General features: G+C 39.8%; 1 protein-coding gene and 2 pseudogenes across 1 annotated transcript; 2 read left to right on the plus strand and 1 right to left on the minus strand.

Annotated features, from left to right (window-relative positions):
• Window positions 1–431: 431 nt before the first annotated feature.
• LOC129369865 (protein phosphatase 1B-like) lies at window positions 432–4,315 on the minus strand (annotated as a pseudogene).
• A 3,018-nt stretch (window positions 4,316–7,333) lies between these two features.
• Window positions 7,334–11,299, plus strand: LOC129369734 (uncharacterized; annotated as a pseudogene).
• A 1,334-nt stretch (window positions 11,300–12,633) lies between these two features.
• Window positions 12,634–21,615, plus strand: LOC129370002 (reticulon-1-A-like). The gene is given in 8 exon segments (XM_055045735.1): window positions 12,634–12,664; window positions 15,143–15,316; window positions 15,319–15,349; window positions 15,733–15,871; window positions 17,731–17,800; window positions 17,889–17,935; window positions 18,021–18,079; window positions 19,019–21,615. Coding segments are annotated over 8 exon segments (609 nt in total). The 5' UTR covers window positions 12,634–12,651; the 3' UTR covers window positions 19,095–21,615.
• The last annotated feature ends 6 nt before the right edge of the window (window positions 21,616–21,621 follow it).

Here is a 21,621-nt window from a genome sequence, read left to right on the forward strand (position 1 = left end):
AATGGCCCAAAAAAAATCAATGAGCAACAGTGTAGAAAATTGTTCTAGGGCAGCTGACGTTTATTTGTAGTTAACCAGATTATAATTGATGACAGTATGAACTCGAGGTATTCTGTACTGAATCACAGGTTACATCTCTATAATTTCCTGAGGGAGTCTTCCCGAAGTCTAAGTCTAAGTCTCTCTAAATCCCTGTGATTTTGAGGTGCGCATAGTTTTGATTGCCGCCCTACTACTAAGTTGAGTGTTAGCATAAAATTAGAAAATCTTTGTCACCAAAACAAACTGTCAAAAATCAACACACTGAGTGTATGATCCATATATTCTTTTAATTGACCAGAAAATAAAACATGAAGGACAAATTCAGGATATACATCACAGGAAGCATTGTCCTCTTGGTTAAATGCTCAACTAAAATGTAAAACGTGAAGCCGTGTTGACTCTGTGGTTATGTCGTTAGCTTGAGTCCTCCTCTGATCCCCCAATGTCCTGTAAAGTTACAATTCAGTGAGTTAGTCCAGTTGGAACGTCTAAACATTATCAATCATTTCTAAATTGTAAGTTATTCCCAACATTTCCAATACCATTAGTTGATTTGAATTATTCCTCTAATTCTTGTCAAGGGCAAAAATTCTCACTTTAAAATTTTGGAATTTGTTTTGCTACTCAATATTTGTCATTTTTGACTGGACAAAAACATGAACATATTGAAAAGCAGTAATTGTGTTCCAACTAGCAATAATGACTGAATGATATGCATGAATGGCTCACCATAGGTTCCTGCGTCCTGAGATTCATGATGTGTTTCTGATAAGCTCCTATGATGCAGTCTCTCCTGCAAACACAGACGTAGAAATGGTTCAGTTCACACATCTCTGCTTTGATTTATTAAAGCTGCCGGTGTTATGGATTATTAATCACAATGTTATTTAACGCACTTGCTGGTGATGCCTCCCCCTGGTGGGAGCCCCGGTATCTCCTCTGCAGCCAGGAATTTGATCACATACAGAAGGTCAGGGTCTTCATCTTTGGATCGCATCATCTGAATGATTTCTGCAGAGGCAACAATTTGAGATGAAAAATGCATGGAAGAGGAAAGCAGTCTGATAAAAGTTAGTGAAAACTTCTGCAAAGCCATCCAATCACCTTCCACTTTCATGTCAATGTGCTGCTCCAGGTCTGCCTCGCGCTGCAGTGCCTCCTGCGACACCTTGGGGGCGCCGGGGAAGCACACGATGATGATGCTGATGTTATCCAGGCTGCCCTGCAGAGGGAAGCAAAGGCTTATTAATACAGGTGAGTGCAAAATTATTAATACACCAAGAGGATGTAGAATTAAATTAGCTTCCTTTCAGCAAAAACATTAGTCCCTGAGAGGAAATTGGACAAAAATAAAGGTGAAACTGGAACAGGAAGTGTTATACATGCACTAAAGCCTTTTCAGGTGAAATAAATAGCAACACAGAGGGAAGGATTAAAACTCAGAGGGGGTGTGTCTTCCATCGTTCTGCTGAGCTCTCGTCAACACGCTCACATTCAGTGTTAATCCCAACCATGTGCAGCTTTTCTTGCTCCAACCTAATGTTTAAGGATCTCTTAGTGCATCTATATATAGGCCAGGCAAAGCGCTCATCGGTATTTTCGGTCAACCAGGAGTAGAATCCACTTATGTAACAATTAGGTGCGTCACTGAGAGCCTGCTTAGCTCACCTTTTTTCAGTGTGAGGCCACTGATTCGTAAAGCTGCCTGCTGTAGCATTTAGTGAGACTATAAACAACCACTGGTTGAGTTCTAGTGGAGTCTGTAAACGTTTTGGTGAGTTGCTGCAAGTTCACTTCCGAGAAAAATACTGAAAGACACACTTGATTCTAGACTTGCCTTTTAAAATGATCTGTATTATGGTATTGGACTGACAACAATATAGGACAGTAAAGTCTTTTATCAGTTTTGGGAGTTGCTAAATGATTCTCTTTCATTCTAATCTAATAAAAGGGAATGAATGGACAAATGAGTGAAATAATCCACTTTGTTATTGTGTGGTTAGATTAGATATTGGAATTGTGATCTTGATTTCTTACTATTGTGCCATTTATTGCTTTGTTGTTATGATTAACATCAGGACAAAAAAAAATTAGAATGATGTATTTTTAGGTAGCAAAAAGTAAACCATATTGCTTTCCTTTTATATAAAACGTACAAAAACAAATGTCAAAATCATTTGCCTTCTATCCACAAATGTCCAAAAGACATCACAACACTGGCAGATAAATACTTACATTTATCAAACTGTTAAGCATTTTATTTAGAGATTCTCTCTGATACTGATTTCAGCTTTTCTTGGATATGTCCTATTAATTCAAAATAACACGACACATGAAATAATTAAATCTGTTACAGAAAATTTGATACAAGAAGCCAACAGGAAATGAAGGATTTGCTAAATTATTCATATTTATTCTAGATCTATTTTATGGTGTGATTCCTAAATTTGTTGATTTTTCTTCCTTTTATCTACTTTAGAAGCTCCTACTGAAATATTATATCTACATCTTAATCACAAATTAAATATTGATATTCACACCTCTTGGTGATGGTGTAGTTCACGTTGGTCTTGCGTCTCACCTTATAGAGGCAGAGGTCAATGACTTGGGTACAGATGTCTCTCAAGTCATCGCACACCTGGAGACGGTTGCGTATGAATGCGCACAGTTCCTCATTACTGATGGCGTCCCACACGCCGTCGCATGCCAGCACAAGGAACTCGTCTTCGGGTGTCCTTAACAGTTCGTACACTTCTGGTTCTGGTGACACCAGTTGCTCTGTTTGTGGTCTCCAGTCCACCTCCTTGAAGTCAAAGTCTCCCAGTGCTCTGGAAACGGCTAGTGAGCCATTAATCCTCTGCAGGGTAACCGAGCCGCCGGCGTTCTGGATCCTCTCCTTTTCCCTCGGGTTAAACGGCTTGTGGTCCTCTGTGTAGAAGACCACCTGGCCATTGTGGCAGAGGAAGGTGCGTGAGTCCCCGCAGTTGATAAAGTAAATGTACCGTGGAGAAATCATAACAGCTGCTGCGGTAGTGCCGCTTCTGTCCCAGCTGTCCTTGCGAGCCATTTTGTGCATGTGGCGATCGATGCCCAGGAATCCCTCACGGATTCCCTCCTTCACCTGGTCAGGGTCCTCGTTTGCTTTGACCCCACCTGTTGAAACAATACTTGGGCATTCAGATCAATGTATGACCACATATGGGAACAATGATTACTTAATTATGGGGGTCAACAAGACTTTATAATATCCATTAGATTTTAGCTGTCTACTTTTTAACTGGCTGCTTGGGACCCACTTTTAGGTTTTAAAATATTTTTTTGTGAATCTAATGGTAGGTTTGGCATAAAACAAAGAGTTAATGGAGAAGCACTTGAGGCTCATTTATTAATTCATGGAATTGCCAAAACATGTTTTCAAATTCTTCCAGGATGTCTCAACTCTGTTCTAAACCCTTGCAAAGGTCTCGTTTACTTGTTTTGTTGTGTGTTTCTAGTCCATAAACACATGCAGTCCCAGTAAACTGTACGTTTTGCATCAATTTTCAACCACATTGAAGGTATTATCAACATTAGTTGCGTACCTGTTGTCAGGATATGATCCAGAAGATTTCTGGCAGTACTGGGCCACTGTGATGCCTGCATGTCCATCAAAAACAGCAAAGTACGCCCAGTCCTCCAGGTCTCCCTTCAGCTGGGGCATACAGGTGTGGGCGTCTTCCATTTGAGCCCTCCAGCCCTGCATGCTGGCCACAGCGTAGTTCAACCCCAAACTAGAGCCCCCTTCTGCAACATGTTTCTCCAAGTTGGGGCGGTCCAGGTAGGGGCTTGGCACTGCGTCTTCGTCTTCTAAATTGTCCTCCTCCTCACAGCCCCTTTCTCTGGATCCCCCTTTGAAGAAGAACGTTACCAATTTTTCTGTCTCTTTAACCAGCTGCCGGAGAAAGGAGGGCACCTCCACATTGCTGGCACGCCTGGCCGTCCTCATCACGCCACGGAGCCTTTGCTCAAGCTTCCTGCTCGACCTGCCGGCGGCCCGTCTCCTCCTGGTGCTCCTCCGCCGGCCGTGTGTTTTCCTCAACAGGTCCAGGGCAACACTTAAGCTGTGCCAGCCCTACCAGATAAACTGATTGCTTTTAATACAAAAAATAAAAAACAAACAAAAACCAGGGTTTTTAATTTAAAAAACAAGAGTCCCGTTGCTCATCCTTAAGCTGACTCGTACCATTTCCAGTGTCCGAGGTCCTTCGGTATGGGTCACAGTCCGTCTTAATCTCACTCCTCTCTCCACCTTGTTCCGACTGTCACTCCTCTATCAGTTAATCTGTTTAGTTGTCCATCTTCTCTGCCCCCCCACTCATCTCCCCTTCTTTCCTATGAAATCTTCTGGATAATCACCTGGCCAGTGAGGCACAACAGATGACCTGCGTGTGCACACTCCCCCTGGATTATTAAGAGTACATTTTACGCAATGAGTCTGGTAAAGGAATCACTCAGCAAAGGGATTGCATGAGTGATTTGTTTCATCTTCCTTTGCATTTTACTCACTAAGCACCTTGCTGCTCTGTTTAGGGACATTCTGTTACTGTAAACACGAGTCGTCTGAAGGCGCTTAGGACATTATTGGACGTATGAAGGTTTTATGGTTTAGCAGGTGCAGTAGTATTTATTCTTCTGTAAACAATAATATCTGAACTCCACAGGAAAAGAGCATATACATTTATAACACGTTCAACATGAATACGTTTTGATTTATGATGTCTCGTGCACAATATAAATGATTTGTTGAAGATCTGAAACACAAACGTCTTCCATTTAGTTTAAATACAGACGCTATGCCTCCCGAGGGACTTCAGCCTGCTCTGCTTTTTAGACTCTAAACCAGACCCAGGTTTCTTGGCTGCTACTTCACAACTCAAAGTTTTAGCTTCCTTGACAGACTTCTGCAGAATTGAGCTCTTGATTTGCTGCATCCATTCCTTAACCTTTTTGTGCTCTTTCTTTAGCCACTTGCTTGTTGCTCAACTGATATGTTTGTGGAGGTCATTGTCATGCTATTGTCACAACCCATCTTTAGTGTTCTAAGGATATTCTTTAAGGTCAGATATGACCCGGTTCTTTGGCTTCGTAATGCAGTGAAGTTATCATTTATCTCAAGCAGACAAACTGCCCCAAAGCATCTAATCTCCACCCCCATGCTAGACCATGAAAATGTTTTCTTTGGGTCATAATTAGCATTTCTCTTCCTCTAAACACAGTGGGTCAAGCTGATTCCAAAGATCTTGATTTTGGTCATATTTGACCACCACAATTTCTCAAGACTTTCTCTGAATAATTTAGAGATTATCTTAGGAATCGAAGAAAGGTTTGCAGATAAGCCAGATCTGGTCATTAACAAACTACCACCATGTACTGTAAGCTGATCTGCAATCCCCTTTTCATGATTAGCTTGACCCTATGAGGCAACATGTTGACAGGATAGTTGATGACTATCCTGTATTTCATTTTTATTGAATTACTCTCAATAACAGTGTCTCTTTCTCCCCCGCTTGTTGCTGATGGTCTTGCTGTCTATTCCAGCTCTGTGCAGATTTGGTCTGGTCTCTGATGTTCTTTACCAACTGTTTGGCCTCTCCTGTGGTAAGGAAGATGCTATTAAGGACGAAATTGACATACAGCACACATGAATTGAGCTTGTGGATGGTTGGATGGTTTTATGTGAAGGAAATCTTTGCTGTGCCATGTTAACAGTAGATGTGTAGCAGTAGTGATGCCCCTACTAATTTTGTTAAAAAAATCTTTAACTCTTTAAAAACAAGTTGGGGTTTTTTGTGCCGCATAAATATACTTTTATTCAATTACAGGTTGGATGTTTCTGAATTGTCATTGTAACTACTGCAGACTTTTTACATATCTTTATCAGGGCTGTCAAGAAATGTGGAAGGTTCTATGATTAAATATAATTAGAACTAAACTGTCAAATACTATAAATTGTCATATTCGAAAGCACCTGAATCTAAAATTCTGTTAACAGACAGTTCTTCATAATATGAGTATCACAAACTGTGATATTGTGGCAAGAATAAATTTGCATTATAATTTGTAAATCCTTATGGAGGAGTGTATTGTACATTTATTTAGCTTATTTAAGTTAGAAAGAAAAAACAATTCTGTGAGATTTAATTGACTTATCTCCTTTCTTAGTTTTCTTTTGTGTATTTTCAGCTGCTAACCTGGTTAAGTGCTGCTAAAGACTTCATGTGACACTCTTCTCATCCAGTTATAAATACAACTAACCTTTTATTAACTTACCCTGATCTCTGGCTGCAGGTCATCACTTTATTTGTGTTTGTTTGCCTCAAGTAAACACGCACACAGTGATCGCATTTGCACTCTGCTACTGTAATCTCAGTCAGATGTTAAATGACCTCTCCACATCTGTGAAAAAAAGTTTGCTAGTTTGGTGCTTGATTGCAGTGTGTGGTAATGACAGCAAACCATCAATATAAATTAAAATAGCCGCAAATAGTTATTTGTGAAGAAAATGTAACATTAAATGCAAACTACATAAAATATAAACAAAGTATACTAAATTTGTGGTTGTCTATGAATACTTCTTTGTGTCCATTTTACCGTTTAAACCTTCCTCTTTGTATAACATAAATATAAAAAAAGAAACAAAAGAATTATGAGCACTTCTCCTTTTATGCGTTTTTTGCCCTCCCAACTCTTAAACGTTTCTATCAGGATCAGGTTTATTCTGGCACTTCACTGCCCCATACTAGACATCTTTTTCATAGCGGTGCTTTAATTTCTTTAATCATTGCAAATGACAATCTTTTAAGATGAATACGTAACTCATTGAAGCAAACTTCCCATGCAGGTTTATTTTTGCATTATGATGAAGCCTGCATCATTATCTGCGTGTGTGCTGCATTATTAATGACTTATCCCTCCCCCGTCTCCTCCCTGTCTCCTGCTCCTAAAGCTGGGACCACGTGACGAGAAGCAGATAGGCATAGACTGGCTGTGAATGAAAAGATGACAACAGGCGTTCACGCTCCTCTCCCTTTCCTGTAGCGTACGTTCTACGGCTGCAGTCACAACGATGCAAAATTAGATGACGAGTGGAGGCGGCAGAGGAGAGGATGTTGGAGCGGATTGAGGCAGGGCGGGGTTGCTGAGTAACAGAGGCAGGGGAGGGAAGAAGCTGCTTTCACAGGAGACAGATGAAGAGAGCGAATCCACACAACGTGAGTGCCGGCAGTGGATGAGGGAGGGGCTTCCAGACTGGATGGGCCCAGCAATGCCTTGATGGAGTATGGGCCAGGTTTTAGGATTCTCCCACTGCCGTAAGTCTTGCCTGTGTTTGTTTCTGTGCGTGCTTGCACAGCGGCGATCTCGTAGATGTGCATAACCCACCTCTGCATCTTTTTCTCACATCATCGCATGTGTTAGCTCATCCTGTCGCGCTCTCTCCTGCTTTTACCTTGAATAAACAATAAATGGATCGTTGCAGTAGAGGCACACTCTTATTGTTTTTCATGTCTCAGTTTGCAGGTTGTGTGCAGAAAGCCTGTGCATGGAGTCATGTTCGATCGTAAATTATTCCTTCCTGAATGCTTCTCTTGTGATTTGAATTTTTGTCTCCCCCAATCTGATCCAAAGCTAAGTTACAGTAGCCGAGTATTTTCCTATCCTCACACTGCTGCTGCACAGAATATGCTGCATTCAGTGCAATGGCTGCCTGCTTGATTTATACACTGGTGTCATGCTGGCAATCTAATGCAGTGAAAGCCTTTTACTTCTGCCAGAACCACTCAATATTCAATGACCTACAGTATGCACTAAGGACAGATGAACACTCTGTGTTCCCTTAGTCTGATATTTTCTATCAGCATTAATATTTGTTAGCCTTAGCAGCATCTTTTCACGTGAAATGCAGGCAAGGAAAGAATTATAAAGCTCTTACAGTTAGTTCTTGTGTGGTACTGCAGTGTTTATGGGCTTTGTGTGTTCCTGCTCATCTGCAGTACATCTGTGCTGAGCAATATAATGGAACAGTTTATCTTGAGATCTTTTTTTTCTACATCTTAAGACAAGTTTATTTGTGTAGCACATTTCAGTAACAAGGCAGTTCAAACAGAAAAAAAAAAACGGAACGACAATTGATTACATCAGAGTTTAAGTGCTAATATATATTCGCTTGATATAATCAAGCGAATATATTTAAAATGTTGTGATTACGGTGGTAGCGTTATGAATCAAAGGCAACTCTATTTTAGGATTTAAAGGAACTCAGTGTTTTGAATGTTTTTTAGCTTGCTGCAAGTTTGTTCCAGGTGAAACTGAATGCTGCTTCTCCATGTTTGGTTCTGGTTCTGGTGATGCAGAGCAGACCGGAACCAGAAGACCTCAGAGGCCTGGAAGGTTGATACAACATTAGATCTTTAATGTATTTTGGTGCGAAGCTGTTCAGTGATTTATAAACTAGCAAGAGTATTTTAAAGTCTATTGTCTGAGCTACAGGGAGTCAGTGTAGACTTTAGAACTGGGATGATGCTGGCATCTAACTAGTTTTTAGTGAGAACAGGATTTTGCTAGAAATGTTCTTTAAGTGATAGAAAGCTGACTTTATAACAGTTTTTATATGTCTCTGGATGTCCAGGTCTGAGTCCACCACTCCTCCCAGATTTTGGGCCTGATCTCTAGTTTCTAGCTGTAATAACTGAAGCTGCTTGTTGATGTAACATGCAACTGCTTTCTTCCAGAGGAATATGGCTCTGTGGCATCCACCCCAGATTCAACACCTCCATGCACCGATGGTAAAAAGCTCTCACTTCTCCTCTGTACCTCATCTAGTTTTTATTCACATGTCACAATAACAATGGCGCAATTACCAGTTACTTTGATAGCAACATCAAAACAAGTTTAATCTGAAAACCTCTTCTATTTCTACCTTTCATCTGTCAGAAAAAAAACAGAAACAGCTCTTGCTGATCAAATAAACTGCTTAGTGTTAGGACTACTTGAAGACATTTTCATCTTTGTCTTTGTAAATCAGTGACCGCCTGTCTTGATTTGTATCCAGGCGGCAACGAGGGAGTCAGAGATGTGCGACCTGCAAACAGCCAGAGAGTGGTCCGATGATGACGATGAGGAAGTGGAGACAGGGGATCCGGACGACGACGAAGGACAAGCTTCCTCCCCGTCCATCTGGGGGACTCCTCGCCAGCACTCCTTCGAGCTGACCTTCTCTTACATCGCCATCGCAGAGGCCGAAGCGGTTGGGAGCTCACGCCACCATCGCGAGCGACGCAGGGGCGTCCCCCGGCCGGGACGCACGCCTTTGATTCGAACTGACACGCTGGAAATGCTGTTAGACTCCCTGATGTGGACTGGGAGCCACAGGGGTTTCTCAATCAAGATGAAGAAGAGACAACATCAGAGACAGAGGAACCAAGGACAGCAATCCCTGTGGGAAGAAGGGAAGGAGAACAAAGGGAAACTCTTACAGTGCAGCCCGCTCCTGAAACGCTGGACTCAGAAAGTGAAAGGACAGATGGACGAGAAGAGAGCGCAAGTCAGATTGGTCAACGAACTTCTGAGATCCAGCAACACAGTTTCTCACAGAGAGCTCAGGGTAAGAAGTACAAGCCGTAAAAACTTGGATGTGTCTTTGATCATCAGATGCATAAATTATTTCCCCAATTCATCTTTCAACCTTTTAAAAATTATTTAAAGAAATATTTTATGTTTTGTTTTTGTTGTTGTTTTGAGAAACTCAACATATACAAATGCTGTGTGTGCTGTCAGCGTTCAGCTCATCCCTCCTGTCTGCAGCCATTAGTATCAAACGTTCATGAACCCGGAGCTAATTATAAAGTTTGACACTCGATGACCTTTTTCTTCAAGGGGTTCTTCATTTCATGTGGCACAGACAAGCAGAGTATAATATCAAGCCAGGTGTCACATGAATTGAATGCTTGTTATTTTTTACATACCAACACACTCACTGGCCACTTTATTAGGCACACCTTACTCATACGAGGTTGGACCCCCTGTTTACGCTAAGAACCGTCTTAATGTTTTATGGTATAGATTCAAAAAGTGTTAGATACCGCCTTTTGGTCCACATTGACATCAACTTCTATGCTGAAAATATCTTACTCCATCCCTTCCCAGAGATGCTCTTTTCCATTGAAATTAGTTGACTGAAGAGGCCATTGGTTTTCAGTGACCTTCAAAACATCATGTTTAAAAACCGTTAAAGACCCGCGCTTTATGCCATGACGCACCATCCTATTGGGAGCAGTCATGAGAAGACGGGTAGACTGTGGTCGTAATTGATTAAGTATGTTCAGATACAACATTCAAGCAGGCTGCTGCATTACGATGAAGTTGAATTGCTACAAAGAAGCCAAAAGTATGCATAGACCATTACACTTCCACCTCTATGCTGCACCATTGATAGAAGGCAAGGGTCAATGCTTTAGATGCGAGACCACACCGTCTGATTGTTATACATCAAATCAAAGCTCCAATTGTTCAAACAGTTGTTGTTCAGTTTTGATAAGCTTGTGTGTATTGTAGCCAAAGTTTCATTCCCCCTTCATAGTCACTCAAATGTTCTTTCTTCCCCGTTCTGGTGATTGGTGTAAGGCATTACATCATCAGATTTGTTAGATTTTCTCGTTACTGGAGCCGATGTCACACAACAGATCAGCTGATTCTTCTTAGTTTAGGAGACACAAAGAAAGAGCTGCCTTTTTGTAACGATGCCTGTAATTTATTTACTTTATCACCATGGTGACATCAGCTTCTGTTTCCCAGCAGCAGAGGATTCACCAGCCTCCGAGCCTGAGTCACCCGCCACCCTGGAAACCATTTCAGTCAAGCTGCTCACCTCTGTGCGACCCACAGACCCAGCGCTCGTCTGTGGCCTCCGCAGGCCTCAACTCTCAGGAACAGCTGCTCAGAGATCACTGGTTTTCAGCACCCCTCGCTGAGGATCTGACCGTATGCATCCACATAGCAGGTACAGGATTACATCACCACGTTTTACTAACATTTTTTTATTTTTCCATGTCTTCCAGATCTTCTGTATTTTACGTTATTTTGCTCAGATTCTTCCTCGCAGCTCCCAATCAAAGACACACTCAGATTTCCCTCTCGGCAGGGGCAGACGGGCAAGAGATGCTGGCTGTCCACTGTCTCCAGAGTAACCAACTCTCTCGAGGTCTCAGGAATGACGGGCTGATTGCAGGGGAAACATTCCAGGCTTTAGCGGGCTTTTTCAGGCAGGCACACCAATGAAACCGCTATCGGTGTGTGTCGTCTGTCTCAGAATCTAGGGCGAGTGTGTGTGCAGTTTCTTTGTATGCAGATTGGTTGGTGCAAGTTGGAAGTTCTTGAGTGAGTGGGGCAGAGAAGGGGATCCTTAGAGATAAGATTCAGTCATTGTGCTTAATGGGTTCTCAAGTGGACCATTGCAGTGGTCAAGACAAGGACTCATTTAGGTGAGGGAGGGATTTAAAGCCCGCTGGTAATTTTGTGGTCGACAGATAACACCTAGTGTAGTGTAGTCTCAAATAAATAGGACACATGCAGAGTGTCCACATGAGAATTGTCCTTCTTTTTATTCTGTTTGCTTCAGGTACCAAATATCACATCTGAATGTATGTTTGCAACAATTGCTGAGTGGAAAAATCAAAAAATCTTGAATAATTAAAAAAAAAGTTTCGCTACTTTGACTTTTTATTTTGGTCATAAAGTGTTTTTAATACTGATTTGCTAAATTTACCATGTATATAAATTTAATTAAGTTGAGTATTAAATAGCATATATGTGAAATGTAAGTGTTTTAGAGCTAATTCCTTATACACACCTGCCTTATTTGAATGGGTCTCTGTAATTTTGATGCTATACCAAGAAATTAGGATGTTATATATAAAAAGCTCGTGCTTTTAATTATCAATATACATGTAACATGCATTCCTAATTACTTCTTCGGGGTCCCTATTCTGAGCAATTAAACCAAGTTTAAGTAAAATGTACTAATTTAACATTTTTACAGGAAAAAAAAGTCCCAAAGCAATGTACATAAAAACGATGATTTCTGAAATTGAGAATAAAAGTAATAAAATAAAGAAAAACAACTTGTTAGAAATGTAAGTCAAAAAAATCACTACTTGATTTCAATCCAGATTCAAAACTGTCTGATTATGAGACTTTCAAGAACATATTTTGGAAGATTTCTTTAAAAAGAAAATGCAAATATAGAGAGAAACAAACTTTGGCTTTAAAAAAATAACAGAATTAACTCTGCTCTGGTAAATGACAACTAAACGGCAATTATTATTTCTTCTCATTGGACTTTGCTTTAAAAGCTGATCAATTTCAAAACAGTGAAAAAAAAATTAACTCTATTCTCTGGCAGGGAGGCTTGAATAGTGGAGGGCAATTCTGTGGAGCAGCAGATTATTTTGGGCTGTTAGGCCTTTGCAGCGCTGAGTGAGCATTGGACGGCCAAAAACAGCTCAGGGAGGAGAAGGGAGCTCATTCAGTGGGAGAACAGGGGAGTTAGGAGAGAGACTGGAACAGCGACCAAACATGGCCAGTAAAGGTGAGATTTTAAAGAAATTCTAATTTTTTAGACCTGTATAGTTAAAGTGCAGGGTTTGAAGTGTTAAGCCAAAAATCAATTTGATTTAAGTTAATATAAAACAAAAGAAAGGTAGTTGAAAGAAGCAGAGATCTCCCTTAGATCAGTTTACGGGCCAGTTCCTTTGAAACAGAATAAGACAAGCTACAGGTGCGTCTGACTTTAAGCTGATGAGCTGCTCAGGATCACTAGCCGCTACCAGTGGCTTCAATTCAAATCAGTGTTTGCCATTGAAATGAGTTAAAACGGTGCTGTTGTGGTATTAGACAGCTGTCTCCTGGCTGGCTTGATTTTAGCGCTTTAGGCTGAACAGCTGGGCCATGCACAGACATTTCAGTGGACTAGTGAACAGGCGGACTTGACCTGAGTGAGAATAAATTAATATGTAGTTGCTTTGAATAAACATTGCTTTGAAGTAAAAATATACTCCTTTAGCCTCTTTGTTCACATTGTTATACTGACTATTTCTTTATTGGTTTCTGGTTGCAACTATTTTCCTTTTATTTGCTTCCTTCAGGCAAGCAGACACAATAGTATAATTACAGTCATATTAAATAAATTTAAATATGCGTTCCACTGAGGCTTGTTTGATCAGATTAAACATTCCTTTTAAATTAATGACCTTTAATTAGGTTTTAACAATAGTTTTCATTAAGCTCACATTTCTGTGCAAAATGTTATTTTTAATTGGTTTAATTGATGTGATATTCTAGTTCACATTTGTCATGTTTTCATTTGCTATATATATTTATTTTTTACCTGCATGTCCCTGTTAGTCTACTCACACATGTTTTAAAGGACCTGCCATCAAAAAGCATCTTCCCCTATCACAGATCTCTTCTGATTTCTGTTGCACGTTTGGCCCAACCAAAATTTCCCTCCTTTTGGGAGTCGTTCAGAGGTGATGTCGCAGATTATTGTCAATCTGCATAATCCAAGCGAACCTGAGCTCTTAGGTCACAAATTGATTGCAAGACATTCTTCTACAGGATTCTCTAGTTCCATCGATTACTCATGATGTTTTTTTTAGAGAATGAGATACAAACCTTTGAGTTATTTTTGGTCATTGGGACTTTCCCATCCTGCCTCCTTCTTTTTAAATTATTGCTCTACAGTGCTACTTTTTCGTTTTGTGGAAAACTTGTTTACCACAGATATGCTTATTTTTAATTGTGCTGCTTCCTCATTAGTGTATGAGTTTAGATGTAAATTAGATCTGCTTGTCGTGTGTGGAGCACCGCCCAGAATGACAGCTAGTGGGACTATTGCAGGGATGTTGTGGGAATAAATTGGGGTGTTATAAATAACCCACCCACTGACAAAGCTCTCTCTTCAAAGAGGCTTCCATGAGTAATTAGTCTATGTTTACACAACACACTACCGCATAAAATCCCTCTTATAGTTGGTTGTGTGTGTATATGTATATGGAAAACCCTGAGTATGTAAATTTGAATAGTATGTTTTCTAAGCTCCTTAATATCCATGAATGTAAATCCTAAACTGCAAGAAACTTGAATTATTTATTTCGGAGGTTGAAATAAATAATTTTCAACCTAGGTTAAAAAAAATCAACCTAGGTTGAAAAAAAAAATCCCCCACAGGGACAGGAAAAGCAGCTAAAGTTCAATGAAAAACTGCAGCAGCCTTTCAGAAAGCCTGAGGAATCATTGATCAAGGTCACTCTTAATTGTTAAATTAAAATTTGCCTTACTGGAAGCAAATTATAAAGAAAAGAAGCCTTAGCTCAAGGCTTTTGCACAGAACTTGGATATAATTGTCTCGAGCAGTGTGAGCGGTCCCGGGGGTTCAAATCTCAAACAGGACCCAGTTTGTTATATTTAACCTCCCAAGACTAAAACATTGCAAATTTGCTTTAATGTGAAATAAACAGAGACCAAACAGTTAAAGTTGAAACTGTATATAATTGGAGATGTGTGATCCATCGGTTCCTGGCAGACAATGAAACCATCAGGGATCAGATCATCGGGTGCAGACAGCCTGACATGTGACAACAGGTGGTGGGAATTTAAATTCCCTTCAACTGCTGGCTTTTTTTTCTCTGAAGGCTAAATTCAGCCAAGGCTTGAGCCTGTAGCTGCTGGGTGCTATCTAAGGCTTGATGACGAAAATACCTTTTTTTTTCTTCATGTTTTTCCCTCCTTATTCTTTCTTCTCATAATATTTATTTTCCTGCTCCTCTGTCTGAGTACACCAATTTTAAGACACAGAAATGAAAGATCACAAAATATTTTGTCATAATTTATGGACAACGCTGGGTATTAGAGGTTCTTAGGTTTGACAATTTATCTGTATTCTGACCTCATACATAATTTCAAAATGTAATTACACTAAAATGTTTGATGGCATTTAGAGTACAGAACCACTTTTGTCTGTCAACTGTCATTTCTTTGACAATCGTTTTAATTACCTGTCTACCAGTAATGGACCTCATCTACTGGAAGGACACAGAGAGAAGTGGCATGGTGCTCACAGCCTTGGTGGTGGGCTTACTTTCCCTGTTCCAGCTCAGCATCATCTCTGTGGTCTCCACCGTCTCCCTGGCAGTCATGTGCTTCACCATCTCTGTACGCATCTACTACCTGTTTCTCCACGTCCTCAGCTGGGGGACGGAGAACATCCTTTCAAGTAAGATGATTTCCTTGAAACGTTCATGCAGTTTTAATACTCAGATTATTTCCCTGAGTTCTCCACTGGATCAAATATTGAGACACAAAGGAAATACTGATATCCTGGAATCATGTTTTAAACGTGCCACTGTATGTAAAACAATGTGCAGAAACATATTTATCTTTTTTTTATTGCACCTAAGACAGGCAGGATTCTGCATAATAAATATTTACTGTCTATATTACAACTGAGCTTTGTTAATGAATTATTTTTACAGTAATATTGAGTTGACTGAAGACTCTTGAGGCCTAAACTGCCTCCTTAACAATTAGCTCAACATATCAGTATTTTAATTAAATTTGAGTTAATTTATTGGCTTAATGAGTGTGTGTTTCTATCAGATCATACTTGGATCTTGACATCAGTTTAAGGGGAGAGCAGGCTGACATCTACATGCAAAAAGCCATTGTTCTGGCTCTGTCTGCTGTTGATGCCCTGAGGAGGCTGTTTTTTGTAGAAAATCTTTTTGAATCCCTCAAGGTAAGCTAAGCATGCCGATTTAATTACATTCACTCTATTTGTCTATGTAGTTTTGTTTATGTCGGCCGTTGTTTTGTGCGTGGCTGTTTAGCCTTTTAGTACGAGGAACTACTTTAATGAACCCGTGTTGTTTTGCTTTGCTTGAACCTCTAGGACTCATTAACCTAACAACGGCTTCGTGTTCTGTCATTTTGCTCTTATTATCAGTCATACTCATCATTCCAGCTACAATGGTTCCCTGGTCACAGCATTGTTATGCATATTCAAACAAAGACAGCAGCTGTCGCCTTTTATGATATAATCATTTTAGTGAATGATCCGGCACAATCAAATTAAACGGTATTGTCTGCAACCAATGCTAAGCGTGTGTCATATATTCACTGGTAAAGTATGGTCTCATAATCTGACTGCCTCTTATTTACAGCTACTTCAATATGATAAGCTTTGATTATTCTTTTTAGAATATTTGAATGCCTAGAGTTAATTTTGTTAGCCATTAATATTTTTAGTATTTAGTATTTGATGGTATTGTTCTGTACAGGTCTCTTGTTTACTGATTCCATTTGTTTCAGCAAGGAAGCATGTTGGCGTAACTTCCTTCCTAGTTACTACCTCGAATCTCACCACCTATCACATACCTGTCAGGATGATAGGACCTTGTAGCTGAACTTGTAGCCAAGCCTGATTGACAACCTCACTTAAGGACGAGCTAACTGCCATTAACAACACAACACTGGGAGGAATGATGTAGTGTAGTTACAAACTCGCCTCAAGGCTGAGTTTGTAATGTAGCAACTTAATAAGACAGGAGAAGTGTTGTCTAAGAGTGACAAGTTGGAAACCTCACTTTCCGGCACCCCACTCAGGAATTTTTAAAGGCCCTTTTGTGGCCGTCGTCATAGATAACCATTTTTGACAAAACGATGCACAATGTCACCATCCTTATTTTTGCTGACAACTTTAGAACGGAAATAATTTATTCTATTGCAGTGAGCTGTAAAACTAAAATCTGATAACATTCTCCATGTAACCTGTTCCATGTTTACACTTACGAAGACTGCACCATTTCACAAAAAGCACGACATTGAAATGTGGATTTTTTGCTTGAGAATAGTGTTTTTATTCACACATATTGCTTAAAAAAATTATATAGAAAAATTTACCTTTTTTTTTGCCACACTTCAATAAACAAAAGATCTTTATTATAAGATTTATTTCACAAAGGATAAAGTATTTCTAGGTTTTATGTAATGCAATCTTGAAAGCTACTTTTTTTAATTTCTGAAAAAAGCTGTTTTTAGCGGTACTTACATGTTGAGATGTTTTATTGTCCATACATTTTCCAACAGATTTTAAGTTTTGGCTCTAAAATATGACCAAAATGATCCCTTTTGGATTCACCTTTACTGTGGTAGAAAGTGAACACCTCGTTTTCTAATTTTAGTCATTAATTTAGGACAGAATAGAAATATTTATAGCAAATGACAGTCCATGAGAGTTGGTTGAGCCCATTAATCCCAGAACCTGCTGGCCAACTGTGACCCTGCTGGTATGCTAAATTACACACACCAGACTCCCAGGATAAGATGGAGTCTTTTTCCATGTGAGACGGGGTTGTCCCGTATCCGATGAACTGGATCCTGTAACCAAGACTGAGAAACTGACAGCCACTAGATACTGTGAACAAAGCATTATGGAAGAAACAGGCCAGACTGGAGAAAGTTGGATGACGTTCTGAAACTAGAAGTCAGTTTAAAAGCATGTTAGCTAAACCTATTTGCATATCCTTGATGGAAGTTACATAAAATATCTTCAGTTATTTATTTTTTTTATCGGTTTTGTCTTTCTTAAATCTCTAGTTCCTGTTTCTGATGTACCTTGTCACATATCTGGGAGGCCTTTGCAATGGCCTCACCATCCTCATCATCAGTAAGAAACTGAAATCCTCACTAGAGACGTAAGATGTATCAAAAAACCCTGCGGCTCACGAATCAACTGTTTCTTCCTTTCCTCTCAGGTGTGATTGCTCTCTTTTCTTTACCCCTTTTCTACGAAAGACGGCAGGTAATACATTTTTCGTGCAACAACATCAATATCAGTTTCAACACAACGGATTTATAATTTTCTTGTGCAAACTGCGATATTATAGGAGCAAGTGGATGGCTTTATTGGAAAAATTCAGGCCCAAATTGACAGCGTGAAGGACTTGTGAGTATGGCGCCATCTTTGACCCTCAATTGCTTCTAGCACAGCCACACAACTGTTTCTGTATGAATGCAGTTCACAGTAAAGCTTAAAGACTCACTTGTTTTTCAAATTGGGAAGAGAGGTAAGGATTTCCCACAAAAATACTTGAACTTTAGACATTTGCTTTATTTTATTGAATGTTCGTATAGATAAACCATTAAATAGACTTGGTGATCTTGTCCATACTTACACAATGTGTCTCATCAGTCCATAGAATACCTTTCCAGACGTCTGGGTGAATAGCAAGGGTTTTTGAGGGAAATGTGAAGACATCTGCGTGCATTTTGAGCAGCTGTGCATTTCTTTTGTGGAAATCATTGGATGTCATTTTTAGACAGTCTCTAACTAAAAGCCACGTTTTCTCTGTAATTACTCTCACCATGTTCACTGGAGTCCCAAACGGCTACAAATGGCTTTGTAACAATTTCCAGCTTGATAGAAACCAATTACGTTATTTCTAATCGTCTTGAATGTCTCCAGATCAAAGGCATGGGTTTTTGTTTTTTTTTTTTTTCACATCCTTCAGCCTACTTCATGTTGTCAGACAGGTTCTAGTTAAGTAGTTTCTTGATTCTGGTATGTCCAGACACGCTAGTAAAGTCACTGAGTTATTTTTTTTCCCCAAATAGAATTAGGTCAATAACAGCAAATTAATAATTTAACAAAAAAAGAATAACTTTTTTCATCTAATAGTCTCTCTTTAAAGCTGTGGTTTGTCTTTGCATAGGTTATCTTTATCAGATATTGCATTTACTTTGATGCTCTTGAAAAGCTAAATGACCGGAACAAAGCTCTGTGGGGGAACCATTTTGACATCAGTCTGTAGAGCTAAAGTTGCATTATTGTGTTTTTTAAGCAGGCTGTGATTGCAGGAGCACTAATCTCTCCTCTCTCTCTCAGTCTGCGAAGACTTGCCCAAGGCGGCGGCCCTCCTCTTGATACAACTCCTGGTGGTGCCAAGCCTAAAACCCAGTAAAGTCTTAAGGACATTTAGGAGAAGCTACCCGAGTTGCAGATTGCCACTCAATGTCTTACTCAGCAGTCTGTCCCTTAGACCTCCAGCAGATGGCGCTGCAGAAACTGGGAACCTGAAGAAAAGAGCAGTGATGTTCTGTGTACTAAGACTGTGTCTCATTTCTAGAGGTTAGAGGATGGCTCTCAGACGCTCTTAAGGTCAAGTAAGAGTTAATGGATTCTGGGTGAAAACAATCTGGTAAGATAATTTTTGCGTTACAAAGGAGATTCGATGAGCATCTTAGAGCTCTTGTACTAATGTGCTAAAGAACACGAGTGAGAATTTCTCACCCCGACTTGATGAGTCAGGTGATTTAACGTATTTGAGAGAACAATAACAGGGATCATCATGGCAGCATAAAATGACCACATCTACTTCTTCTTCTTCTTTCAGATACATTTTCATCCTCACAACTGTTTATCTGCATGAATGCCAGTGTATTGATTTGAATGTGTGCGTCTGCTCTGACAAATTTACTGAATATGAATCTGTTGACCCAACTAAAACAAATTTCTTCTTTATTTCTAAAATGTACTGTTTGTTGTCACCCCAGCTGTCATTCTCTTTCCTTTACACTTCTTCTGGGACTTTGGTTTTTTGCTTCGCCTGTCTAGGTGCAGCAAGAAAGCAGAAAGACAGATGAGATTTGCAATAATTTTGCTCAATGCGATGCACCTGAACTGGAAGCAAAATCATGTTCTCATAAGTTCTGACGTGATGTTTTAGTTGCTGTGTGTTTGTTTAGTGAAAGGTTTAAGATTTTAAACAGTCCTCCCAGTCTCTTATTGTGCTCTTCTCCAGATGTTGATGAACTCTGAAAAGTTGAGCAAGCGACATACAGCAGGTGCCTTTCTGACCGCAGGTGCATGATATCATCACAGTACTTACAGCAACCATGTCTCTGACCATCAACTCACACAGAATGCTGTTTTGTGCGATTACCTTATTATATATACACTTGTGTACGCGGAATCTTAAATCTTAAACAAAATTGTAACAAAATCAGTTTCAGGACTCTCAAAAGTATTCAGGATGCTCAGCTATATAAATCTAAACTTTCTTTCAGCTAATGCTTCAAAGCGTCACGTTACTCCCATGCCTTACTGTTATCCAGCTCATGCATCCTAAAGAGAAGCAAAGACGTGTCAGCAGATGTAAACTCCAGTATGATGGCCTGTAAGCCTCAGACATGCTGATGCCTATAAATGACCCTCACTAGCTGAAAACTCATCTTTTCTTTTGTGTTTTGGGCTTCGAGTTAGGATTATTGCAGCATTATTTCAAAATGTGTTCAATGTGTTCCTCTGCAATGGCGTTTGAATGTGTGGTGCCTTGCAAAATCATTTATATCTGCTGGACCTACTCACATTTTTGCCAAGCTGCAATCAGAATCTTCAACGTTTGATTGGGATTTTTGAAATAGACCAACACAGAATAGCTCAAGCCCAGTTTGAATGGATAGAGTATCTGTGAATCGTAGTTTGCTACAGATTCTCCACTGGTTTGAACGTGTGGCGATTTTTTTGATCTCAACTGTTTTGTTATGGCTCTGGCTATATGTTTGGAGACAGAAGGTGAACATCTGCCCCAGCATTACAGAGTTTTGCAGTCTAATATGACATTTACTGAAAGTCTTTTGTATTTATCACTGTTATCAACACTCAGCAGCTTCCATCTTAAGGATGAGGGAAACAAGGACAACTTTTCCGTTAACAGATTTTCCCGCGAGAGCTGAGGCCCAAAGTTATCATGGCTGCTTCTGATTAATTTTCTCCTTGTCTGACCTGTGAGTGACCTCCATGTTTTGATGGCTTTGCAGTCATGTCATTCTCTTTACATTTTTCAGTCGCTGAGCTAAATAGCGCATCGTAAGAGAAAAGCGCAAGCTTATTTGGTAAGCTAAACCTGATTAAAGAGCCTCCTCACCTTTGTCCCTGACCTGCCTGCCATGCTCCTTGGTCTCTGTGATGTTTTTTGTTTTCTTTCACATATTATAGATTGCTTCGCATTGGTCTCTCACATAAAATCTAAACAAATTACATAAAAAGTGTAGTTATAATATGATCAAATTCAGCCTCTACCATCTTCCCCCACTACATTGCCTTTCTGCTAGCTTTTTAGATGTTAGCATTAAACACAAAGAATAATTAAGACTTGGTTTTCCACTTTGCCTCAGCGTCTTTCCTAACACTTTCTCTGGATGAATTAATATCAGCTCCTGTGCATAAAATTAGTACAAGCCAGGTTTACTGACAATGGTTTTCCTGCGATTATGCCTATAAACATGTTTGTGTTTCTGGAATTAAAATGAGCATTTCTCCCAAAGCAACTCTTAATACGTCCTGGTTCAGTCACTTGATCTATTGCTACAATTAAAACATTAAAATATTGTCTTCATCTTGTGCTCTGTACTTTACGTTTCACCCAGCGTCTCAACCCCTCTGGATACAGGGTTGTAAGTCCTAACCTGAAGTGACATTTAGTCCTT

The sequence above is a fragment of the Poeciliopsis prolifica genome, unplaced genomic scaffold (assembly GCF_027474105.1).
Source record: "Poeciliopsis prolifica strain line A6 unplaced genomic scaffold, Auburn_PproV2 SCAFFOLD022, whole genome shotgun sequence".
Taxonomy (NCBI): Eukaryota; Metazoa; Chordata; class Actinopteri; order Cyprinodontiformes; family Poeciliidae; genus Poeciliopsis; species Poeciliopsis prolifica.